The sequence below is a fragment of the Doryrhamphus excisus genome, chromosome 13, assembly GCF_030265055.1.
Source record: "Doryrhamphus excisus isolate RoL2022-K1 chromosome 13, RoL_Dexc_1.0, whole genome shotgun sequence".
Taxonomy (NCBI): Eukaryota; Metazoa; Chordata; class Actinopteri; order Syngnathiformes; family Syngnathidae; genus Doryrhamphus; species Doryrhamphus excisus.
The window spans coordinates 1,437,498-1,461,006 of record NC_080478.1 but is presented as its reverse complement, the minus strand read 5'-3'; the positions used below and the strand labels follow the sequence as shown (position 1 = coordinate 1,461,006).

General features: G+C 42.7%; 2 protein-coding genes and 1 long non-coding RNA gene across 5 annotated transcripts; 1 reads left to right on the top strand and 2 right to left on the bottom strand.

Annotated features, from left to right (window-relative positions):
• Window positions 1-468: 468 nt before the first annotated feature.
• On the bottom strand, window positions 469-8,178 carry LOC131140463 (glycogenin-1-like). The gene is made up of 7 exons (XM_058090922.1): window positions 8,017-8,178; window positions 5,914-6,049; window positions 5,003-5,177; window positions 3,814-3,976; window positions 3,281-3,407; window positions 2,888-3,125; window positions 469-1,627 (listed from the first exon to the last, which is right to left on the bottom strand). Exons 1-7 carry the CDS (start codon window positions 8,156-8,158, stop codon window positions 1,433-1,435), a joined length of 1,176 nt encoding a protein of 391 aa, XP_057946905.1. The 5' UTR covers window positions 8,159-8,178; the 3' UTR covers window positions 469-1,432.
• On the top strand, window positions 7,806-23,268 carry pls1 (plastin 1 (I isoform)). 2 transcript variants are annotated; one of them, XM_058090914.1, is made up of 18 exons: window positions 7,806-8,300; window positions 8,836-9,105; window positions 9,905-10,198; window positions 13,150-13,225; window positions 14,776-14,936; window positions 15,003-15,132; window positions 15,843-15,975; window positions 16,061-16,142; window positions 17,734-17,899; window positions 17,984-18,126; window positions 18,212-18,304; window positions 19,460-19,655; window positions 19,735-19,813; window positions 21,272-21,386; window positions 21,460-21,593; window positions 22,395-22,518; window positions 22,579-22,712; window positions 22,790-23,268. In XM_058090914.1, exons 3-18 carry the CDS (start codon window positions 10,193-10,195, stop codon window positions 22,926-22,928), a joined length of 1,911 nt encoding a protein of 636 aa, XP_057946897.1. In that variant the 5' UTR covers window positions 7,806-8,300; window positions 8,836-9,105; window positions 9,905-10,192; the 3' UTR covers window positions 22,929-23,268. The 2 variants fall into 2 exon arrangements, with proteins under 2 accessions (XP_057946897.1, XP_057946898.1); XM_058090915.1 differs by lacking the exons at window positions 7,806-8,300; window positions 8,836-9,105; window positions 9,905-10,198 and having other exon boundaries at window positions 13,221-13,246.
• On the bottom strand, window positions 20,387-23,320 carry LOC131140468 (uncharacterized). 2 transcript variants are annotated; one of them, XR_009132418.1, is made up of 4 exons: window positions 22,745-23,320; window positions 22,582-22,680; window positions 22,420-22,476; window positions 20,387-22,328 (listed from the first exon to the last, which is right to left on the bottom strand). It is a non-coding gene; the product is annotated as an uncharacterized LOC131140468 (long non-coding RNA). The 2 variants fall into 2 exon arrangements; XR_009132417.1 differs by having other exon boundaries at window positions 22,420-22,680.
• Between the last annotated feature and the right edge of the window lie 189 nt (window positions 23,321-23,509).

Here is a 23,509-nt window from a genome sequence, read left to right as displayed (position 1 = left end):
CACCAATGGGGGAGATGTTCACTGCGGGAAAGCATGTGATGGAATGACTTGCAAGCTTCTCCCACAGGGGATCTCATGGGGACAAGCAGCTTCTTGGTGCAGTGGTGGCCCAAAGACATGGCTCATTTGACATAGTTGTCAATGTACCATATGTGGACAAGAGTGCTGTGAAGGATGACACCCAGGGGTTGGGACCATGGCATCCACCAGGGGCGCTTGGTTGAAAGTGGAATATTCCGCTTCTCTCAAGACAAAAGCAGAAAATAGAGTACGTGTTCGCCAAACGTGCTGCCAGCTCTGGGGAAATTTAGTTCACTGAGACATGTGATGTGACCGAATTGCCTGCGAGCTTCTGCCACAAGGTCCAGTGAAAACTGGCCCAGACCCCCTGTGGTGCAGTTGTCGATGACCAGCGTGTTTGGAGGTGTGAAAGGTGAGGCGTTCAAACCTCAAGCCAACATATTAAAAACAAAACATTTGTTTTGTTCGTGGTTCTTTATTACCCGCAACAAGGATTTGCCGTACAATGATCCACTTGTACACTTTCTTTTTAGGGAGGTTTTAAGCACACAGACAAGATCAGAAAGTTGAAGACTTTCCCTTGGACCTCGCGAGCGTGGAGTGCATCAAGTGGCGGTTATGTCGAGTGAGGTGTTGTAAACAGTAAATACGGCAATATAAGGCAGCTGGTTGGGACAGGAAGTGCAACACGGGACGTGACACAAAAGCGGACGCCAGAGGGGAGAGGACGTTCATGCATCGGAGGACGAGTGGGGGTGGGACTGTGCTGCCGTGTTTAACGCAAAACGACGCCCATAAGACACACGAGATGGAACAGGACGTCAAAAGCGCAAAGGAAAGGGGGCACATTTACACGTAAAAACAAAGAGAAAACAGTTGTGCTACCGTTTTGGCGTGCAGGTGTGCCGGATGACCTTTTCGGAAGACTGAGGAACCCAAAACACTTACACAAGGATGCATGCCATTCGTAACTTTCCAAACCTCCCCTGCCCCTTCTGTCCTGAACTTATCCCCCTTCTGAGCAGTTGCCAGACAACCAGCCAAAAACTAGCACAGCACACCGCGCCAAGAACAAACTCAGCATACATGACCCCCGCTCCCCTCCTCTTCTGCAAGCCCGTTCAGTATGAGTGACCTTTATCAACCTTCCTACTGTATCCAGTGCTTATGCCAAGATGCTAATGCTAAATCATTTCAGTTAACAGTGTTTATTTTGCCTAAGACACATATACATCTCTCTCTCTCTCTCTCACACACACACACACACACACACACACAAGGTGCAATTAGTGAGGCTCAAAGACACCGGGAAGGCCAACCTTCTAATTAATCTTCAGTGATGAGCCACAGGGGGTTGGGGGGGGTCCATCCCTGAAAAGGCCTCTCTGTCCATTCAGGGCCTGCCCTGCCGCTACTTGAGGAAGGCGTCCAGTTTGCGCTCGATGTTGACGAAGGAGTCGTCGCCCATGTAGTCGATCTCGCCCGCTTCCCAGCGCTGCTTCCTCTCCTCAGAGGAGATCTGGCGGGGGACAGGCATGTCGGAGGCTCCAGCTGCTGAGGAGGCGGTGGCGGACGGCTGCTCTCCTTTGTCCTCCCCGAGCTTGTCCTGCATGACAAGGATTTTTTTTTTTTTACTACTTTATAAGGATTTGTTCCTCCGGCTATGCAGACCGCGGACACATTCCCTTAGGACCACTTCCTGCACACCCAGGCATTTCATAAGAGTCAAAGTGCGACGTACTGCACATTTTGCAACAGATAAGACACCGTGATGCAAGTCCTTTATGGGCAACGTTTCGAAACAGTGAGCGTTACCAGCACTGCCGAGACGACTCACTCGTGATTGACACCCATCAGGTTTAGCATTGTGGTTGGAGTATCTGTTCCTAATTACCTGACCCCTTATATTGCACGACCACAGTGTATTCCACCAGGCATGCTCGTCTTATAGTAAGTGAACAATACAGTCGTCCATCTCTAAAAACAACGCTTTAAAAACAAATAAAAAACGAATCACTGCTTCATGGTTGACTATGGCCTATTAGTAAAAAAAATATTAGACAAGCCATGCCGCGTTCTTGTCATAGGGATCAGTAACGTTACGTTGATGAGACATTACCTTACCTTAAAAGATAGTCAGACATGTCATGTCCAATATGATTGATACAATGGAAAAAGCTCTCCTCCCATTTAGTGTGGAAGGGGTTCCTTTTTGGCAGCTCCAAGTTGGAGGCCCGCTAGCATCATGTACCGGCCCATGAGTGTTGGTGACTATAGGGGTGTTATTTCATGTCTGGAGGGCTTCAATCGTAAAAGGCCCATTTAGAAAGTCATACTGGTTTTCCATGGCCTGAACTGCAAAAATATTGCATTTATTAACATTGAATCCAACTTTGAGTGAAGAACCAATTAAGAACAATAAACAAGAGATGACAGTACCAACATCAATACAGTAATATTTTTAAGGACATTGGGCATTATTTGAGTTAGTACTGTATACACGTGTGAATAAACATGGCACCTGTACGCCTCCCATTTTATGAACCATTTAAAGAAAAACCCCAGAATTGGCTCTGGAGGTTGTTTGAAAGCTAGAATGTAGCTGGGATGGCACCGGTTTAAATCGCTTCAGCCATGTGTTGTAAACGATCACACGTACTGTATAATTATCTGACAGGATGTAGTATAATCTGATGACAATCTGCAATATCCCACCTTTGCCGGGTTCTGTGTAAAAGTCACAGGTGGATAAATGTCAGGTCTACTGTTCGGAACATTTTGAGGCATGTCTGTCTCACAGCAGATAAAGGACAGGGAGACTTGGCAGGAGCAGGAAGCGACTGCCAGAACAACAAACTGCACTCACATCCTCTCCGGCCTCCACAAAGCCGCTGTCAAACGGTGCGTCCCCGTAGGCCTGCTGCAGCAACGGCATCACCGCGGCGCCGTACAGCTGCCACCACGCCTGCAGGAAGTTCGGCTGCAGGCAGCTCGAGTCCGGAGCCTCGGAGCGGTCCGTCACCTCGCCGCTCTGGGCGTCGTACGTGTAGTTCCAAGGCTTGGTCTTGCCCAGGAAGTGGACCACCTTGGTGTCACGACCAAAGCTGTGTGGAGGTTGTAAAAAGGAAGGTCACATCAAGGGCAGCCAACATTGTGACACACACAGACCACCTTTGAGCTGACCTTAGATAGGGCCTGACAAGCAAACACGCTTAATGACCCACTCTACTACATAATCACTGCACGTGTGTGTACTGACTGTTTAACAGCAGGCAGGTAGGAGTAGACGGCGCTGCTGCTGACATTGTAGATAAAGGGGAGGTGCTTGGAAATGTCAGCGGTGGCCCACGTACTGAAGAAACTGTTGAGCACCCCTTGATCTCCACCTGTGTACACCAACGTTTTAGATCAGTTCAATCAACTGAGGCCTGATATGAGAAAAGACCTTTTTTAGTCAATACAAGCAGGTAAAGAATCCATGTGTTATACCATATTGACAGCAAAGAAGTACAAGAACATTACTCTAAAATCACTCTTTTTTTTTTTTTTTTTTTAAAGGGAGTCGGGAATGGGGAGGTTGTGGTCAGTCATTTATTGTTGCTATGATTAACAATGTTTGTGAAGGGGCACCACACTTTACAGGTGTGACCTTCACATGGCTCAAGAGGGCCAAGGGTCAGAGGCCCCCCCCAGCAGGGTCAAGGATGGAGTCTGTCACAATACAGACTACCTCCATACAAAACATAAGATTAACTTTACCCCTTTTGTTGTACCGATTTAGAGGAATCTCACCGTCAAAGCTGCCGTTCTCGTCGCAGAACGCCAGTAGCTTCTCGTGTGTCTCCTTGGACGGCCGGAAGACAAACACCCCCGAGTTGAAACAGTCCGGCCAACCGGGATCGGGCGCGGCTGATAGCTCCTCTCGCTCAAAGAGCTCGTCAATGTTGGCGAGTGCCTACGTTTGGACCAAAATAAACATTTTAAAAAGTGGAGCAATACTGTAAATCTTTTATTTGTTTTTTTAAAGCTATATATTTAATCGAGCAAAAAATAGATTTTATTAGATTAGAATTTTCAGTGCATCAATAAACTATATCAAAAAACCACCTTCCAGTCCGGTTACAGAGCCTTCCATAGCACTCAGTCTGCACTTAAAGGGTTTTTAATGACTCTTTTAATGATTCTGGCGCTTCAACCATTTTAGTTCTTTTAGGCCTGACTGCTGATTTCCACACAGTGGATCACACTTTTTTTCATCTCGTCCTGTCGGTGAGATATACCTTGCTGTGGGACCTCATCCACCAGCCCCCTTGATGGTGTGTCCATCAGAGATCAATTCTTGGGCCCATCCTATTTGCCCACTTAGTGCAATATTTAGAAAGCGTGGCATCTTTATAGAGATGACTGCCAAATATATTTCCCACTTGTAAAAAAATGACCATGCACCACCCTGACAGCCCTTCTTCAGTGCTTAAGTGACGGCAAGGTCTGGTTGGCTGAAAATCTTTTAAAGCTTAATGAGGGGAATACAGAGGTTATCCTCCTTAATCAGAGTGGTACCCATTTGGACCTTGGACCCCTCAAAAACCATCCAATGGCCACCAGCCTTGGCGTCAGTACAGATAGTGATCTTAAGCTGAAATCAACGTTGTTGTAAAGTCCTGTTTTCATCATCTTCGTCTTATCTAAAATCATTTTTATCATTGCGACTTTTGAACAAGTCATGCAAATTGGTTTTGTTCAAGGCATTGAATGGACTGGCCCCTCAATACATCTCAGACCTCACTCAAATTAAGATTGCATTCATTTTGTAGTTTTACTTATTGTTTTTACTAGTTTGTGCAGCACTTTGAAAACAGTCTTTATAATATGTGCTAAATAAATAAGGTGGATTGGATATTTCTAAGTATAGAAATATGTTTGTGTATATGTACAATACATTTGATTACATCACATAATGCAATACTTTAACCGGTCTCACCAGTGTGTCGGCATCCATGAACACACACTTTGTGTATTGTGCGAGCGTCCAGCAGTGCAGTTTGGTCAGAGTGACTCCCAAGTCGGGTCTCTTCATCAGGGCCAGGTGGGCCGTATCACCAGAGTCTAAGACGTCCACCAGGCGCACCTCATCAAAGATGGAACGCAACACTTCTCTACAGAGAAACGGGGAAATTAGTGCAGACCTCCACAAGGGACAATACGATAGAAGGTAAACTTGGATACCCTCTATAGAATAGTCTGTATGCAGCTTGTACAACAGCGGTATACATTTGCTTTCCACTGAAAACCATACAAAGACATTATTGGCTGAATAGCTGCCACCACTACAGTCAAGCATCATGGTCTACAGCAGGTTTGCACACACTTTTTCATTCAGCCGGTGAGCTACGCGCCACAAAAAATATCTCACCGGGGTAACGCGTTAAAAGGCTTTACTTTTTTGCATAATACTTGGTAGTCTTGCCATCAAACTATGTAAACCCACATCTAAAGTCTCCTTAAAGAAGGTGTCTCATCCTCCAAGTTAAAGCAGTGATACATACATCTAGGTTAGACTTCAAATTGTCCATAGGTATGAATGTGAGTAAGAACCGTTGTTTGTCTATATGTGCCCTGGGATTGGCTGGCCACCAGTCCAGGGTGTACCCTGCCTCTCGTCCGAAGACAGCTGGGATAGGCTCCAGCACCCCCGCGACCCTCGTGGGGATAAGCGGTAGAAAATGAATCTTCTCTTCAAAAAGTAAGTCCAACATGTTTTGGGCCAAATGGCGATTTTATGCTTCCCTTTTTCATATCATTATAGCCAATGGCAGGGGTGCAACCATTTACACTAAATCTATGTGGTCAGTATTGGCTGATTCACTTCAACATCTGAAGTGATGGAATTACCTGCAAGGTTCTGCCACATGTGGTCCGATGAGGACGACCAGCTTCTTGGTGGTGTGGTGTTCTCGTAACGACTGGCCGAGAACCATGGCTCCTCTGGCGTAGTTATCGTTAGTGGCCAACGTCACAAAGGCTTCGTCTGATGGGGGGGAAACTATTATTATTATTATTAATAATTACTAATATGATCATATTTGGAAGCGCTTCTTGTTAGAATATTCCAAAATAGACATGTTTAATGTTTACTGCCAGTCATAAGAGCCGTGACCTCTTTACGATCATTAGGTTGGAGAGTAAAGGAACTCCATTGCCTCAGTGTAGCCACTACTCCAGCTTCCTTAAAGTATTTCATAGTTTTTGGGCTGTCAAATGATTACAAATTTTCATCTGTTTTTAAATTTAAATCATGATTAATCAACCATGTCTGAATGATGCCCATTTTTACTGTATTTAACGAATAGAAAGATAAATGAAAATGTGTATATATGAAGAGCTGTAAATTAACTGAATATGTCAAACTATTTGTACATTAGTCTCTTTAATAGTAGCAGAAGAGTCACACTTTAAACCGTATTATTATTGGCAATGAGGGGTTGCATTTTCCATCATACTTACAATATAGCAATTTGTACATCCCAATTAAATGTTACGGAGTGATAATATCCACTTTGTGTTTTTATCTTCATGTTTATTTACACAAAACAACTTGTTTTTGTGGTGTTCGGAGTGTCCCTGAATGCATCCCACGTTCTTGTAATGACAATAAGGAAGTGTGGTTGCCAGAATGAAGGTACGAGAGATGTGTGGGCACCCCAATGTAGGGCATTGAAGGGAATCAAGAATTCCAAGTAGGGATGCGCCGATCGATTGGCCACCGATCAGAATCGTCTGATTTCGTGAAAAAGCATGTGACTGTTAGCTGCCGTACAACGCCGATCACCTGTACCATGTAGCGCTCACCCGCTTCCCTTCACACTGTATGGTTGCCAGGTTGTGTTTGAGTTGGAGATACATACAGCATGTGGTGTTGGACGTGTACTACTGCCGTTGATGTGTTCAGGTCAGAATGAAGTTATAATAGAGCTTCAGACTGTGTGACGGTGTCACTGTGCTGCTGTCTGTAATCATGGCAGAGAGGCGTGCATGTGTTAATTACACAAAAAAAACTAAACATAATTAATGAAATAAATGAGTCACCGCCGTTAGTTATTTTTGAAAGCCCTAATTCATTTAGAACATATTTCTTACTCATTTCAGAATTTTTCTCATTTTTAATCAAGCGAGAGTAAGGTGCGATGGAGAAATGCTGCAGCGGTGTTGATGCAACGTGAGCCATTTCCACTTTTGTAACCATTAACACTTCCACATTGATGATCCGTAGCACTTGGTTCCCAAATTGGCATCTTTACTCTATATGATACACTCCTGATCAGAATTTTAAGACTAGTTAAAAGCATTTACATTTTGTACTGTTGGATCTTAAGACCTTTCTAAGTAGAGCTACCAAGTATATAAAGAAATGGGAGTTACACAAAAAAAACGTGGCAAGGAATTTATGGCAAGCAAGCCCTTTAAAGCGAAATAGGTTGATCAAAAGTTAAAAACCTAGTCCAGGAGCCTAGTCCTCTGGCATTGTGATGAGCAACATCCCTGGACTAGACCATGCCAGAGGTTGCGGAAGCCATTTTGGTTTGGGGTGTTCTGAAAGTTTTGGATATTGAGTGCAAGTGGCAGAGAGTTCGGTTATTTTACTGTGAAGCGTTTTTGCGGCTCGACACCAGTTGCCAGGCTTACGCTTTAACTTTGAAAATCCTCCCAGGAAGTAGTGGGCTTCACAGCGGACAACTTCACTATGGTCCAAACCGCTGCTGCTGCACCTAATCAAAGTAGCCATGCGTACGACGTGCAGCACTTTTCCTGGTTGAATAGCCATCATAAATGAGTTATTTTCATGTACACGTTACACGGCCCCTATACTGCTGGTGGAGCATTTTAAAATAATGACTTCAAATGCCAGAACAGAACCTGTTCGGCAACAGCTAGCTAGAACCGAACCGGATGGAACTTGTGAATCTTTGTTGGAGCTCGACTCTGGTCTGCACTTACCCAACATGGTGCACTGGAGGGAGTCCGCCCGTGGCTCGGGGGTGCAGACGGGGAACGTGGAGAGTTTGCACCGCGAAGGGCAGCGTCTCAACAGCTGGGAGCAATCCAGCACAGGAATTAAAGACCACATTTTCCGGGTCATGTGACCTATGACGCAAGACACGCCCCCTCCACGCTTTTCAAACTAGACGTCAAAGATGGCGTCCCGACTGGAACAACTGGCAAAGACTTGAACCTACACGCAACATTTTTCATTTCTAAGTGTAAAAATGTATGTATTAAATGTGAGTAAATATCCTTTTTCGCATTAGAGGTCGTTTAGGTCGCCAGCCTCCACGGCTGGGGGCGTGGCGTGCCTGACCGCAAGGTAAACTGGTTCCATTGCGTGATTAGTTCGCTTTGTTCAACCAAAATGTCAACGATATTGATTTATTAGCTAAACCTGATACTTTAGTCATAGGTCACATAGACACGCAACTGGGAATGAAAAATGCTACTATGAATAAAAAATGCCAAATGAGTAGCAGGTGTCACGTCAAGCCAACAGTGCCTCTCAGTGGTCAGAAGTGCGCATTACAGCTGCCTATTTCACGTCACATTCATTCATTCATTCATTCATTTCAAATTTTCAATGACTACTGCATGAATCAAAACAAATGAATAAAACAAGGTGAATAAAATAACCAAATAATTAAAAACCTCTTTATGTGCAGGTCTGCCTAGTTGTGCGACTAGTGAGTGCACTTCATAATCACATTAAAAATGTCAAGCATTTACACTCTATATTTGTGATCTTGTCTACATGCGCATGTGCTCCAGAGTGCCGGTTGTGAATAATGCACGCAGGCTCATACCAACGTCTTTGGCCCGCTGCTGCTGTTCTACTTCCACACAAACTGATCTGGGTTCAGAACCTGTGGTCTGTGCCGCCACGAGCTGGCTGGTGGAGAGCTGTCCCAGGACCAGCCATTATTGCCGGACGCCTGGTAACCGGAGAGCAACTCTTAGAACAAAAAGAGCTGATCGTGTGTCCCACAAAGGAGAGAGGAGCTCAACGGGAAACACGGAAGGCTTGGAGGAAAAATGGAGGTATGGAAATGTGTGTGTAAATTCAGGGGACTGGATTGTGGACTTTGTCATATAGATTGTGTATAAGCTGCTTAATGGAGTAAGCATCAGGTGTAATGCTTAGTGTGAAACAATTAATGTTATTAAGCAAAAATAAGAAAAATCAATATATATAGTTAATTAAGCATTTTCAAGCATGAAAATGGTTAAATGAACCAAAATACAAGTATAGGGCATTCCAGAAGACACATTCAAAGACGTATGCAGTATTGTACACTGGTCACTAGGTGTCGGTAATGTTACTTCAACGTTGGATGAGACACACAAGCACCAGACTTGATCGGCGGAAAAACAGGCTTTTATGCAAGTTTGAATGATCTCACAACAGGCACATTAATCGCCAACCTACAACTCCACTCTGAGCCCAAGGTTTCACATCCTGCCCGCCGCCTGAGCTCCCCTAGCACAGGAACATTTACAGCAATGCACACAAACACAATGTTAACATGTGTGAGTCTGTATATTGGTTAATACAAATATAAAGTTGACTATAGGGGTGTTAGTTCATGTCTCCAGGGCTCTAATATTTAAAAAAACATATTTTTTGAAGGCTGTAAAAAGGTTTTCTATGTTCTGATTATTGTATTGGTCTCTGTTTTTATGTGTTGTTATCAACATTTCACCGAGTGGCTAATCATGACCGACATTGGATTATTTTAATGTGTTTAATCATCACAATTGTGAAGAAGAGCAAAATCACCCTTGCAAAGTTTCAACACGTTTGCTCATCCTCACGTTTTTCCTCTTCTTTTGACTGCAGGTTTATGACACATCATACGATCCGATGTATTCGCCTGTCAGTAGATGATAGCATCGCCGCACAGGTGGTTGCGAGGTGTTAAAAGTTAACTGCGCAGTCGACGCCCTTCCCAGGGTCCAAAAAGACCAAAGGTCTGCAGATTTGTGAACTCCTCCTCGGAGAGAGATAAGCTCCTCTCTGGGTTCCAGGTTCCTGTCTCAGCAGGCTGAAGACTGATCGGGCTGCGGAGGACACACTGGGAATCGGTGGGCGGGGGATTTTTTAAAACCTGACCTCACTTCGCTTCCAATGAAGGTAAATGCTTTTCTTTTCTCCTGGAACAAAAATGAAAAAAAAATCATATTCACGTATGAGGAGTTAAAGGTGTGTTTTTATAGGTGACGGCCCCTCGATGAAAAACGGTTCATGCGGGAAACTTTTTCATTTCAACGCTTATTTGTCCCGAGGTGATACCTGAAGTCAAAGATCAGATGAGGTGCTTGCTAACTAATCGTCCTCCAAACACTTGGTGTCCAAAGTGCAGCATGGGGGCCATTTTCAGCCCGCACCTCATTTTTTTATTGGCCCTCAGAATATTCTAAAAAGTCCTGAGGAAATGTTAGCCAAAATCAGGTTTTAGGCAAAATGTCCAAAGGAACCTCAAATGCACTTGTGATGAGTCATTCACGAACAATCCGCCTCTTGGAGTTTGGGTCTTTGAAGTCAAACAAGGTCTTTCCTGTTAAATCTGCACGGTATGGATGATCATGAGTGGTTGGCGTGTAGGCCACACAGTCAGGAGATCAGGAAGACCTGGGTTCAATTCTCGGCCTGATCATCTCTGTGTGGAGTTTGCATGTTGGATGGCTAGATGATCACTCAACATGGCTACATGAACTAAGCATTCCAATTGTGAATGTATTACAACATTATCCACTGGGCCACAATGTTTGGTGAGACAGGCACTAGTCAGGTCACTGAGGTTCCCTAGGGAACACATTTACTATGATACTGCTTGAATTAGTGTATTGAAGTCTTAAATGGCTTGATTACTCTTCAACTATATTGGGTAATGCGAGTGTAAAGCCATTTAAAGCCGCCATTACAATACTTTGAGAATACAACAGCCGCAGGAGGTACGCTGTCCAGAAAAAAAATAGCAAGACTTGCTAATGTGTGCGTATGTTGTCTTATTTATGTCTAATATGTCTTATTTTCTCTGGTTATACTTTAGACTTATGTGGTATCTTTTAGCTTCCTGTCCTGTCATTTATCTTACTCTCATTAAATACTGTCAAAATGGACATATTCAGATTGTTGCTAATGGTGATTAATCATGTTGAATTAATTTCAAAACTCTGATTAATCTAATTTTCAAATGTTATCATTTGACAGCCCTGTATTAGAAATCCAATCCCTTTCATATGTTGTTTCTTTTTGTGTGTGTTTTTGTAATGCCACTGAGCCATACCTGCGTGCATGTTAGCCTCCTAAATGATTTTGTGGCTTGTCGCTTTTTTTTTTAAAAACAGAATCTCTTGGGTTCGGAATACTTGATAAATAGAGAGACACAGTTGAAAATACTGGTCCCTCCTGCTACGTCTTCTTATTTTCTGGCAGACCAGGTGTGTATCAGAAATCAATAAAATAAATCAAGTCATTTTAGTAGCATAAAGTTGAAATATCAAAGTAAAAAAACAAACAAAACAACAGATAAAATAAAAAGCATTTTTGGAAAATTAGGCCAGCTGCAAAAGTGTGTGAATGCTAGGAAAATAAAGTCAAAATGTTGTGGGAATAAATTAGTTATAATTACTAGAAGAAAACTTACAAGAAGAAAGTTGACATAATTAGAACATTTATTTATTGTGGTTCAATCATCGCTTCCTTGTCCTTTCAGAAATTACTGAATGAATAAATGATGGCTGTCTGGTGGTAAACTATGGTCTATTAGTAGTCAAAATGTGATGTAGTATTCTGGTTACTAGGTTGCAGTAATAACACAAAACATTGAGACATTATCTTACATTACATTATCTTAGCACTGCAAGAAGTCCTGACGGCAGCCATGGCATGCTATCCTGCATGCTAGAGTGAAAAGAAAGCTCTCCCATTTTGTGTTACGTGGTAAGTTTTGGATTCTTAAATTTAGAAGAAATAGATGGCAGAAATAAAACTCGCTTGGCTGTCTCAAGTCAAGAGTTGCAATGCGGTGTGAGCAATGAATAGGAGTGTAAAGGTGACTATAGGGGTGTTATTTCATGTCTACAGGTCTCTATTAATGTTATAACTGTATGTAGAAAGTCATAAACAGGTTTTCTATGATCTAACTATGAAAATATTCCTCACCATTCAATCCTATATTGCAGAAATTCATTTCACACAGTCGGGTCTGCAGCCAATTCACCACTATAAACGAGGGACGACTGCGATAAGCTTTTTCACCTCTATCCTGAAGCTGAGATGCAGTTATTTTTTGACATATTTGTAACTTCTTCGCATCGTAAGAAACATCAAAGTGGCAAAGTGTGGATTGTTTTTGTCAGGGGTTATCGCATCATATCAAACAAAACAAGTGTCACTGTCATAGCTAAGTGCCTCCAACACCTAGGAGTACATTTCTACCCACTCTCTTCATTTCAGAGGTAGAGATAGCTGAGGTTAAAGGTCAGACCAGAAGGTAAGTTTCGTCTTTTTTCAGGCTTGTAGAATCATAGCAAAACAAGCAAAAAAAACCTTTTTCCTTAGTGTAAAAGCAAGAATATTGTTGATTTTAGGCCAGCAGGTGCATTTGTATGGATTGTCCGGGAACCCTACATCATATTTTTCCTCTGGATGAAAGCAAGAACCCTATTATTTTAATACTGATTGCCCCAGGAAAGAGGTTTTGACCAATCCTCTTTAAAATGTAGCCAATGATTGACCCGTATCACAGCAAGAATACTGATCCACAGGGATGGAAGTAACTGAGGGCCAACGTCAGATCAACAAAGTCCAGAGGTCATAGCATGACATCAAATCAAGAACCCTGTTGATTATAGGGCTATTTGGCACAAGGTGACTGGTGTAGCTGAGGTCACACTTTAGACTTTTTGTCCAAGCGAGAATCCTGGTGCAAGAGGTGGAAGGTCCATTCCCGCGGTGACACTCTGGAGGGATTCCAACAAAACGAGCTGGACTGGCCAGCTTCTGTGGCTCCATCCTGCTCGTGTATCTTTGCAGCTTCCTCCTTATTCATTCATATGCCGTGTATTTGTGTGTTTCAGGCCGCCATGGACAAACGCGTCACCCACATTTCCAGAGAGGACCTGGAGGAGCTCCGAGAGGCGTTCAACAAAATCGGTCAGTTCCTCTAGCTCAGAGGTAGGGAACCTATGGCTCGGGAGCCAGGTAGGGCTCTTTTGATGACTGTATCTGGCTCTCAAGCATTTACCACAATAAAAATGTATTTTTGCTAACATTTTAAAGTAAACATCACAGAAATCACTGTTAAAAATAATATTAAAAATCAAAACTTTCTTATGCATTTTAATTCGTCCATCTATTTTCTACTGCAATACGGCCGACCATATCCATCTTTCTTGATGATATTTTCCAGGTCAAACACCAAAACTTGATTATTACTGGGTAATGCTGTAGTCTACCTCGGTCATTGAGATGTCAAAAAAACATGTAAATGTAAACTTTCCTCCTTTAGTCAAATAGCTAAAGCTGCAGAACCAAGCCTTCTGGTGAAGATGGCCAAAAGAATGAAATACGCGTACTGAATACGGTTCAAAACCATGCAGCAGCAGAAGTTGCATTAATGGCAGCAAGTATTTGATTTATTATTGGACACTGCGCTGCTCACGAAAGTGTGCTGGCCACACCCCATTGGCGTGGGGTAGTGTGCCTGGTCTACGTAATTAGAGCCCATTATATCTAAAACTGTTGGTCTTACATAAAAATGCACACATTTTATTGCATTCAATGTTTAAAAAAATGTATATGGCTCTCACAGATACACATTTTAAAATATCTGGCCTTCATGGCTCTCTTAGCCAAAAAGGTTCCCGACCCCTGGTCTAGCTCAATCCGGAGTTTTACAACCACTTGTAAAATGTATTTTTTTATTGCTTGGCTTGTGTTGACACTTGTACTTTCCTTCCAGATGCAGCCAGGCAGGCTGCCAATCAGTTAATCATCAATAGAAGTGATATTAGGGGACTTACTGGATGCACAAAGTGGCCATCATGTAGCTCTGCATGACACTTAGGCTTACAAATATGCAGAATACTGTACCATAATGGTAGTAACTGCACTTATAATGGATGAGGAGAGGCGGAAAATCACGAGTACTTGTTATTAAATCTTGAAATTTTATTTCATGTTATTTATTTCATATCTTTTTCAGGAAGCAACATGTAAAAATAGACAAATAAACATCATTCATTTATTTTTTCAACTTGTCAAAAAATAAATGAATGATGTCTATTTTAAAACATTGTGTTTTCATAGGGACTATTGGTAATATACATAATCTATTCCAATGTGAAATTGTCACCTTCTGCCCTGCCATTATTGGCTGGCGATCTTCCAGGGTGTGGCCTGAAGACAGCTGGGATAGGCTCCAGCATACCCTCTACCCTAGTGAGGATAAACAAATTAATTAATAAATGTATACAAAATAATGAAATTGTCAAATATAGAAGTTCCGTTGAGTATGAGTTTGCTGGGGGTTGCTAGCAATAAAATAGGTTTCTAATTCTAATTATCCGATAATCAAGCATATAATATTGATTGGTAAATATTGACCAATCTGCTTCATATTTGACCTGCCAGGTTTTTATTTGTGAAGCAAACTTGACTCATGTGTGCTTTACTTTGCTCTGCCTTCATTGGATCGCTCCCAGATATCGATAACAGCGGCTACGTGAGCGACTTTGAGCTTCAGGAGCTCTTCCGGGAGGCCAGCTTCTCCCTGCCAGGGTACCAAGTGCGGGAGATCATCGAGACCTTTGTTGCCGGGGACACCAACAAGGATGAGAAGATCAGCTTCGAGGAGTTTGTCTCTGTGAGCTCCTGTCTTCTTCGCTCATGTCTGAACATCCCAACTCACCTTCTCCGGTCTCTTGTGTAGATCTACCAGGAGCTGAAGAGCAAGAAGTTCAGCGAGACTTTCCGGAAGTCCATCACCAGGAGAGATGGCATCCGTTCCTTTGGAGGAATGTCGGGAATATCCAGTGTAGGGACGCAGCATTCCTACTCAGGTACGCAAAATCACACTCAAAATCACACTTTATGACTTGTTGTTGTTTTTCTGGTAGCTCAAGATCAAAACAGGAGGTACGAGAAATGCTCCAATGCCTCCATTGAATTAGTATCCTATAGTTTCCAAATAGCCACAAGTAGGGAGTCAATAAGCACCAGCATCAACAGCTGTGGCTGTAGGCAACCTCCTGATATATTTTTAAAAAATCCAGCAGCTTTATCTGGATTTACTCTACCTCTGCATGCTTCTTATTGCTCCTTATTAGTGCTGTTGATGCTGTATTGTGCAATAGACTTGTTGTTTTTCGAACACACAAAGTAGCAAAGTCATTATGTTAACTTATGTAAAATAAAGCTAATTAGTCATTTCATTCTCACATTCACGTATGTAAGGTGTCGGGAGTAGAATTTGGGAGTAGAATAGTCAAAAACAGAAAAAGGAGACCGGCAAAAATTTAATTTAATTTCTGAAAATGTATTTATTAAAAATATTAAAATCAAATTATATGAATATGAATTGAATCTACAGAAGAGTCATTTTATGTACATACTTTTCACATTTGGTAATTGAAAAATGAAAAAGGGCAAAAAGAGGGTGGCTATGTACATGAACTGGTTCTCTTCCTGCTGGGTTTAAAACCTCCATGAACAATGAACTGATGTTAAATGGAGAACCATTTTGCATGTCAATGGATGTGTGTGTGTGTAGATGAGGAGAAGGTGGCGTTTGTCAACTGGATCAACAAAGCGCTGGCGAAAGATTCTGACTGCCGGCATCTTCTGCCCATGAACCCTGATGACGAAAGCCTCTTCACCTCTGTTCGTGATGGCATCCTGCTTTGGTGAGACACACACATAAACATTGACTTCGGGTGGTGCATCCACAATGCACGCACCTGTACGACGTGCTCGCCTGCTCTCTTGCAGCAAAATGATCAACCTGTCTCAGCCAGACACCATCGACGAGAGGGTCATCAACACCAAGAAGCTCACCACCTTCACAATGACTGTGAGTGTGTGCCGCCACATGCCAGCCGATACAAGACCACACATGAAATCTTACAATCATTATCTTCTTTTCAGCCTGTGCAACTCTCCAGAGCACAAAGTCAACTTTATATGCACCGCATGTCAACAATAAGTCAATACCCGTTATGGTAACCGTGATGGACGTAAAGCTGGCGTCTGCAAATAATACTGTCAAATATTAACCTTTATTGTTTAATTCTGACATTTGTATATGCACCAGTGTCAACCTGTACCCATTTTTTAGTGGATGAAAAAGTGAAGTAAAATTAAAGTAGAATGAAGCAAAGCAAGGTAAGGTAAAATAACAGAATGCAAATGTTATTATTTCCATCTATAAAAGAGTATAGAAATAAAAGTAAAAAAAAAGTGTAAAAGAGTTGGTAGTGGAATAATGAAAAAACAGCAAAAGAAGTGTGGTCAATGAAATAAAATAATTACATTATAGTAGGTCGTAGTAATACTGATAGCCAATTTACAATCTTCAATTATTCATTAAATTCTCACATTTTGTTTGCCCACTTCCTGATTTCTTATTTTTTGCTTGTTTTGCTTGCTTCACAAATCAGTGTTTCAGGTCATGAAACAAATTCAAACATTAGTCAATGACAACACAACTAAACACAAAAGGCAGTTGTTAAATGATGATTTATTATAAATTATTATCAAGGGCAAAAAAGTGTGAAAACTGGGAAGCTAATAACTAGTTGGGCCACCCTTAGCAGCAACAACTGCAATCAAGCGTTTGTGATAACTTGCAATGAGTCTCTTACAGCGCTGTGGAGGAATTGTGGCCCACTCATCTTTGCAGAATTGTTGTCATTCAGCCACATTGGAGGCTTTTCCAGCATGAAGCCTTTTTAAGGTCATGCCACAGCATCTCAATAGGATTCAGGTCAGGACTTGGACTAGGCCACTCCAAAGTCTTCATTTGGTTTTTCTTCAGCCATTCAGAGGTGGACTTGCTGGTGTGTTTTGGATCATTGTCCTGCTGCACAACCCAAGTTGCTTTCAGCTTGAGGTCACCAGCAGATGGCCGTACATTCTCCTTCAGAAGAATCCATGCTTTCATTTATCACAGCAAGTCTTCCAGGTCCTGAAGCAGCAAAACAGCCCCAGGCCGTCACACGACCACCACCATATTTTACTGCTGCTATGATGTTCTTTTTCTGAAATGCAGCGTTACTTTTACGCCAGATTTAATGGGACTCTGCCATGCAGAGTGATGTTTTGAGTGACCAAATGTGTCAGTAATCAGGCCTGAGTGTGGCTTGACAAATTTCTTAAACAAATTGAACCACGGTTATCACACCTCACATTTTCACACAGGGCAATGTAGGTTTGGATTTTTTTTCTCTTCGAATAAAACTGCATTTTGTGTTCAGTTGTGTTGGCATTGACTAATGTTTAAATTTGTTTGATGATCTGAAGTATTTAAGTGTGACAAATAGGAAATCAGGAGGGGGGCAATTAATGAATAATATGAAATTTTAATATGCATGTTTTTAGAGAGAGTATCTACAATTACTGTATATACAGTCATTACATTTATTTTGTTTTTGTTGTATTTTTAGGAAAATCTGGTCCTGGCACTGAACTCTGCCTCAGCCATCGGCTGCACAGTGGTGAACATTGATGCCCTTGATCTGATGGTTGGAAAACCCCATCTGGTTCTGGGATTATTCTGGCAGATCATCAAAGTCGGCCTCTTTGCTGATATAGAAATCAGCCGGAACGAAGGTCAGCAAGCACACACACACTTGTTTGTGGCCCAGTGATGGCTCCATGTCACTGTTGATGCATATGATGCATCTGTGTTTGTAGGCATGATTTGCCTCCTGACAGAGGGAGAAAGCCTGGACCGCCTGATGTCGCTGTCTCCTGAGGAATTGCTCCTCCGCTGGGTCAACTATCACCTGCACAACGCCGGCACAAAACCCATCACCAACTTCAGCGAGGACATCAAGGTTCCTCTTACAACACACACAATTTTACACTCACAATTGTCCCTGTTGGAAAGTAGCCTTCTTGCTTGTGCTGCACCGCATGCAGGATTCTCAGGCATACTTCTACCTGCTGGACCAGATTGCTCCTCATGGAGAGCACGACTACAGGAGCATCAAGATTGACATGAGCGGACTGAATGTGAGTCACAAAGCATGCGCGAACACAAGTCAAAGATTCTCTATAACAGTGGTTCTCAGTTGGTGGGTCGGGACCAGCAATGTCGGGCTGCACGGTAGAGCAGCGGTAGAGTACACAGCTAGGAGACCCGAGTTCGATTCCACCCTCGGGCATCTCTGGTTGGAGTTTACATGTTCTCCCTGTGCGTGTGTGGGTTTTCTCCAAGTACTCCGGTTTCCTCCCACATTCCAAAAACATGCTAGGTTAATTGGCCACTCCAAATTGTCCATGGGTATGAATGTGAGTGTGAATGGTTGTTTGTCTATATGTGCCCTGTGATTGGCTGGCCACCAGTCCAGGCTGTACCCCGCCTCTCGCCCAAAGACCTGAGACCCAAGTGAGGATAAGCGGTATAGAAAATAAATGAATGAATGAACTTGCAATATCCAACCAATGTTAGAGATGTCTGGCTCATTTTTTATTTTAAATGTAAAATTAGGCCCGCACGGTGAACGAGTTCATGTTGGCCACACAGTCAGCAGATCAGATCTCTGTGTGGACAGATCTCTGTGTGGAGTTTGCACGTTCTCCCCGTACATGCGTGGGATAGGCTCCAGCATTACCCCCAAAACCCTAGTGAGGATAAGCAACATAGAATATGGATGGATGGATGGCAACCAGTCCAGGATGTTCCCCGCCTCTCGCCCGATGGAGAGAGGGATGGATGTAAAATTTTGCAATATTTTTGTATGGTATATATTCGTACATGCAAATTGTTTTCAAGACTGCAAAAACGCATGTCAAAGATCTTCTACATGACAGGAGTTCTCTGATGTGTTTAAGGGCCTCCTGCAAAAACGCACTTCTAAATTAGATGAATACGCTGCCTTTTAAATTACAATACGCTGCTGTTTTCAGGACTTTGCCGCAGAAACGTGAGTCATAGCTCTTCTACATGACATTCATGCTCGGCTGTTTTTAAGGACCTCCTACAAAAATACCAGACAAAGATTCTCTATGGAGGACCTATTGCTCTATATGACAGGGGTGTCTGCTGCAATTTTTAGGCATTCACTAGAAAAATGTTAGCCACCCGTAGATTGTGCTTGGAACCCCACCAGATCTTGCCGGTGGTATGGTCTTAATTTATGGGATCTGTTCTTGGGGATGTCATAGGAACGAGACTTGAACCAAAGGGCCGAGCTGATGCTGCGTCAGGCGGCCCGTCTGGACTGCAGGCAGTTTGTGAGCCCTCAAGACGTCACGTCCGGGAACAGTAAACTCAACTTGGCCTTCGTGGCCAACCTGTTCAACATGCACCCAGCTCTGCAGAGGGCGCAGGTCAACGGCATGGAGGCCGCTCGTCTTGAGCGTAAGTCGGCGTCATGGGGATCAGTGGATCAGCTTCACGTGCAAACACATTGCAACGTCCTGTTTTTATGTTTTAACAGCCGAGAGCAGAGAAGAGAAGACCTTCCGCAACTGGATCAACTCTCTGGGTGTGAATCCATACGTGAACCACATGTACCAGTAGGTCACCGTCACCAACTTATTTTCATTTTGTAATCATTATTAATTCTGCTCATGGCAGGTTTTATTTCTTTTTTTTACTCCTATACACTTGTTGGCGTTTTTTCCAACAACACCTTCCATTCTTTATTTTTTTCTTTATCTCAGGGGTCTTCAAAGTGCAGCCCTAAGGCCATTTTTGGCCCATGGGTGTTTTTTTCTTGGCCCTATGCAGCACGTTTGAAAGTGAAAAAAAATGCAGAAATTAAAACATTAGTAGTAATTTTGCAACCATAATGTAAATTTTTTAAGACAAAAAAAGTTGTAGTCCAACAAGAAAAGGTAATTTGATGAAAATATCATTGTAACATTATGTGGGGAAAATATATATATTTTTGTAGCATTAAGTATAAATGTAGTACTAAACCAAAAAAATGTTATTCTTTAAAAGTTGTATTATGAAAAAAAATGTAAACAAATAGTTGTTATTATTACCCCCGCGACCCTCGTGAGGATAAGCGGTAGAAAATGAATGTAACATATGTAAGCAAACTGATGAATCATCAAGGACCCTTTGATGTTGCTACTGGAATAAACTCCCTTTGATTCCAGCTGTCTCCGACATGCTTTCCTTTAATATTTAACAATGACCCATTGACTCTTTGTTACGTGTCGGTGCCCTCATATAAATCAATGTGAAGCTTTATTACAGGTCCTCACCTTTCACTTGTTCTGCTCATTCTAATTGCAACTACGCCACCAAATACACATACACACAAGTTCTTTACATATCATACAATGTCGGACATCATTGTCCTTGAATCATTCATTATGTTTTAGATCACTGTCTTGCTGGTATTTCCAGCCGTGGCCGAGCTGGAGTTTCTCAGAAAAGTGTATCGACTGTATGGCGAGGGGTTTTCCAGCCTTAAAACACATATATAATTATAAACAAATAGTGTTGGCTGGTTCGCAGATTTCACTTATTGTGGCCTATTTTGGGAGCCTATCCCCTGCGATAAACTAGGGACCATGGTGCTTTATATACTTGAAGGGTTTTCTTTTTGTATTTGCAGACCACACCGAGTTTTGTTTGTTAGAGTGTGTTTATGAGGTTTTGCCATGATTTTAACTGCATGTCTGAAACGGGCTGGACGGCTGACGAGTGGTTAGCATGCAGGCCACACAGCTTGGAGACCCGAGTTCAATTCCATACTCTGCCACATTCCAAAAAAATGCTTGGTCAATTGGTGAAATTGTCCATAGGTATGAATGTGAGTGTGAATGGTTGTTTGTCTATATGTGCCCTGTGAATGGCTGGCCACCAGTCCAGGGTGTACCCCGCCTCTCGTTCGAAGACAGCTGGGATAGGCTCCAGCACACCCGCGACCCTCCTGAGGATTAGCGGTAGAAAATGAATGAATGAATGAACATGTCTGAAACAAACAAAACAATTTGTCCATCTCATGTTCCGCACAGCGACCTTTGCGACGGCCTGGTGATCCTCCAGCTCTATGAGAAAGTCAACGTTCCCGTCAACTGGAAGAAAGTCAACCAGCCACCTTACCCCGCCCTGGGGGCAAATATGAAGAAGGTTAAGACATTGCCAATGTCTAATTGGAGCAATCGGTAAAATAAATGAGACATTGTTTTGTTTGATTTTGAAGCTGGAGAACTGCAACTATGCCGTGGGCCTGGGCAGGAACGTGGCTCACTTCTCCCTCGTTGGCATCGGTGGGGAGAATTTGAACGAGGGAAGCCCCATGCACACCTTGGCGCTGGTTTGGCAGCTCATGAGGAGGTGTGTGTGATGTCGAGAATTGTCAGCGGTTGCTTTGCAAGTTTGTTTTTCCTCAGGGGGACGTTTTTATGATTTACTTTTTACTTTATGATTTACTTTAATTATTTTTGTTTGTTTTCTCCAATAGTGGACGGATCTTCATTTAGTGTCACCTACAGCCTCATAATTGATCTCAATTTAGCAAATATAAATTGTTTGTGTTTCAATAAGGCACATGGACAGAAGACGTTGAGGGAGTCCAGTTCTGGGGCCTTAGTATCTCATCTCTGCTATTGCAGACGATGTGGTCCTGATGGCCTCATCGGGCTGTGACCTTGGGCTCTCGGTTGGAAAAGGGTGGATTGCATCCTCTGGGTTGGGAATGAGGTCCTGACCCAGATACAGGGGTCTTGTTCAAGAGTGAGGGAAGGTTGGAGCGTTGGAAGTCAATGGACGGCTCAGCGCAGCATCTGCACCAATGTGGTCACTGCACCATACTGTCGAGGTGAAGAGCAACTTAAGCCGGAAGGCCATAGTGTTTCCTCCACAGGGTGGTTGGACTCATTCTCAGAGTAGAGCCGCTGCTCGTTCACATCAAGAGGAGCCAGGTGAAGTGGCTCGGGCATCTTGTCTGGATGCCTCCCGTACACCGGTGAAGTGTTCCGTAAATGGCCAGACGGGAGAAGACCCCGGAGCTGACCGAAGACGCTCTGGGGGGAACTGTATCTGGATTTCCCTCATTTGAAATGCTCAAACCTGAATACCAGAAACATAGTTTAAAAAGTCTATCCTGTACATTTTATTGTTTTTACTGCATCACAGATACACAATGCTGGTGTTGTCGGACCTGGGTGATGGAGAGAGAGTCGGAGAGCAGATCATCCTCAACTGGGTCAACACCACACTGAGTCAAAAACACAAAGATACTCAGATCAGCAGCTTCAAGGTGTGTGTGTTAAAGTCCATTGTGTGAGGGTGAATGATGGCTGACACTGTGTTTCCTCAGGACCTTGACATCAGCACCAGCCTGCCGGTGATCGACCTGATCGACGCCATCGCTCCGGGTACAGTCAAGTGGGACATGGTGAAGAGACCAGAGAGAGGAGTGCTGAAGAATGCAGACAAAGTCAACAATGCCAAGTACAAGTCAAAGTTCACACAAGTCCACTTACATCACTGTCGTCATCTCATTAATGACCTCTCTTGTCCGGTTCCAGATATGCCATCTCATTGGCTCGCAAGATCGGCGCTCGTGTTTACGCTCTTCCAGATGACTTGGTGGAGGTGAACCCCAAGATGGTGCTGACGTTGTTCGCCTGCCTCATGGGCTATGGTTTAAAAAAGGCCCACCGCTGAACCCCACCCAGAAACAACTACTTAGATATGTTTCCTCTCAATTTGCCATTTCTGCTTTGATTTATTTGAATAGTCATTAAAAACTAACAAACGTAAACCTACACTGCATTATTAGAATCATGTCTCATCCATTTAACAGCGGCAGTTTTCATTCCTTTAATTTGATGACAATGTGATTGTGATAGTTTTCTCAGTTTTATTTCATTTGAATTTGAATTTTGTAAAAGTTTTTATATAGTTGGACATAGGCGGATAAGACAAATGCAAATTTAGACATCTGCTGGTGAAGCTTTGTGTCCATAAGTGTTGAACACGGCATCAAATAAAAAAAGAAAATACACCCAATAAATTATGAAAAAGTACTGTCACTTGTTATTTGGAGTGGAATTGTGTGCCAATATTTATTTACATTACATAAGATACAAATAATACTGCACATAATAATGAAACTCAACATTATTCATAACAATATGAAAATATCTAAATATAATTACATTATATAATTCATTTATTTTCTACCCCTTATCCTCACGGGGTAATATATTAAATATAATTACTATGTTGACGTAATAAACTCCAAA

What these genes read in the sequence shown, in the direction of transcription:
- LOC131140463 (XM_058090922.1), bottom strand. Translation starts at nt 8,158, where the DNA reads ATGACCCGGAAAATGTGGTCTTTAATTCCTGTGCTGGATTGCTCCCAG. An exon ending in CCTCCAGTGCACCATGTTGG is followed by an intron (nt 6,050 to 8,016) that starts GTAAGTGCAGAC and finishes CCCCCCCATCAG; the next exon opens with ACGAAGCCTTTGTGACGTTG. An exon ending in TTGTGGAGGCCGGAGAGGAT is followed by an intron (nt 1,628 to 2,887) that starts GTGAGTGCAGTT and finishes CTTGTCATGCAG; the next exon opens with GACAAGCTCGGGGAGGACAA.
- pls1 (XM_058090914.1), top strand. An exon ending in AGAGGCGTTCAACAAAATCG is followed by an intron (nt 13,226 to 14,775) that starts GTCAGTTCCTCT and finishes GATCGCTCCCAG; the next exon opens with ATATCGATAACAGCGGCTAC. An exon ending in CGTGATGGCATCCTGCTTTG is followed by an intron (nt 15,976 to 16,060) that starts GTGAGACACACA and finishes GCTCTCTTGCAG; the next exon opens with CAAAATGATCAACCTGTCTC.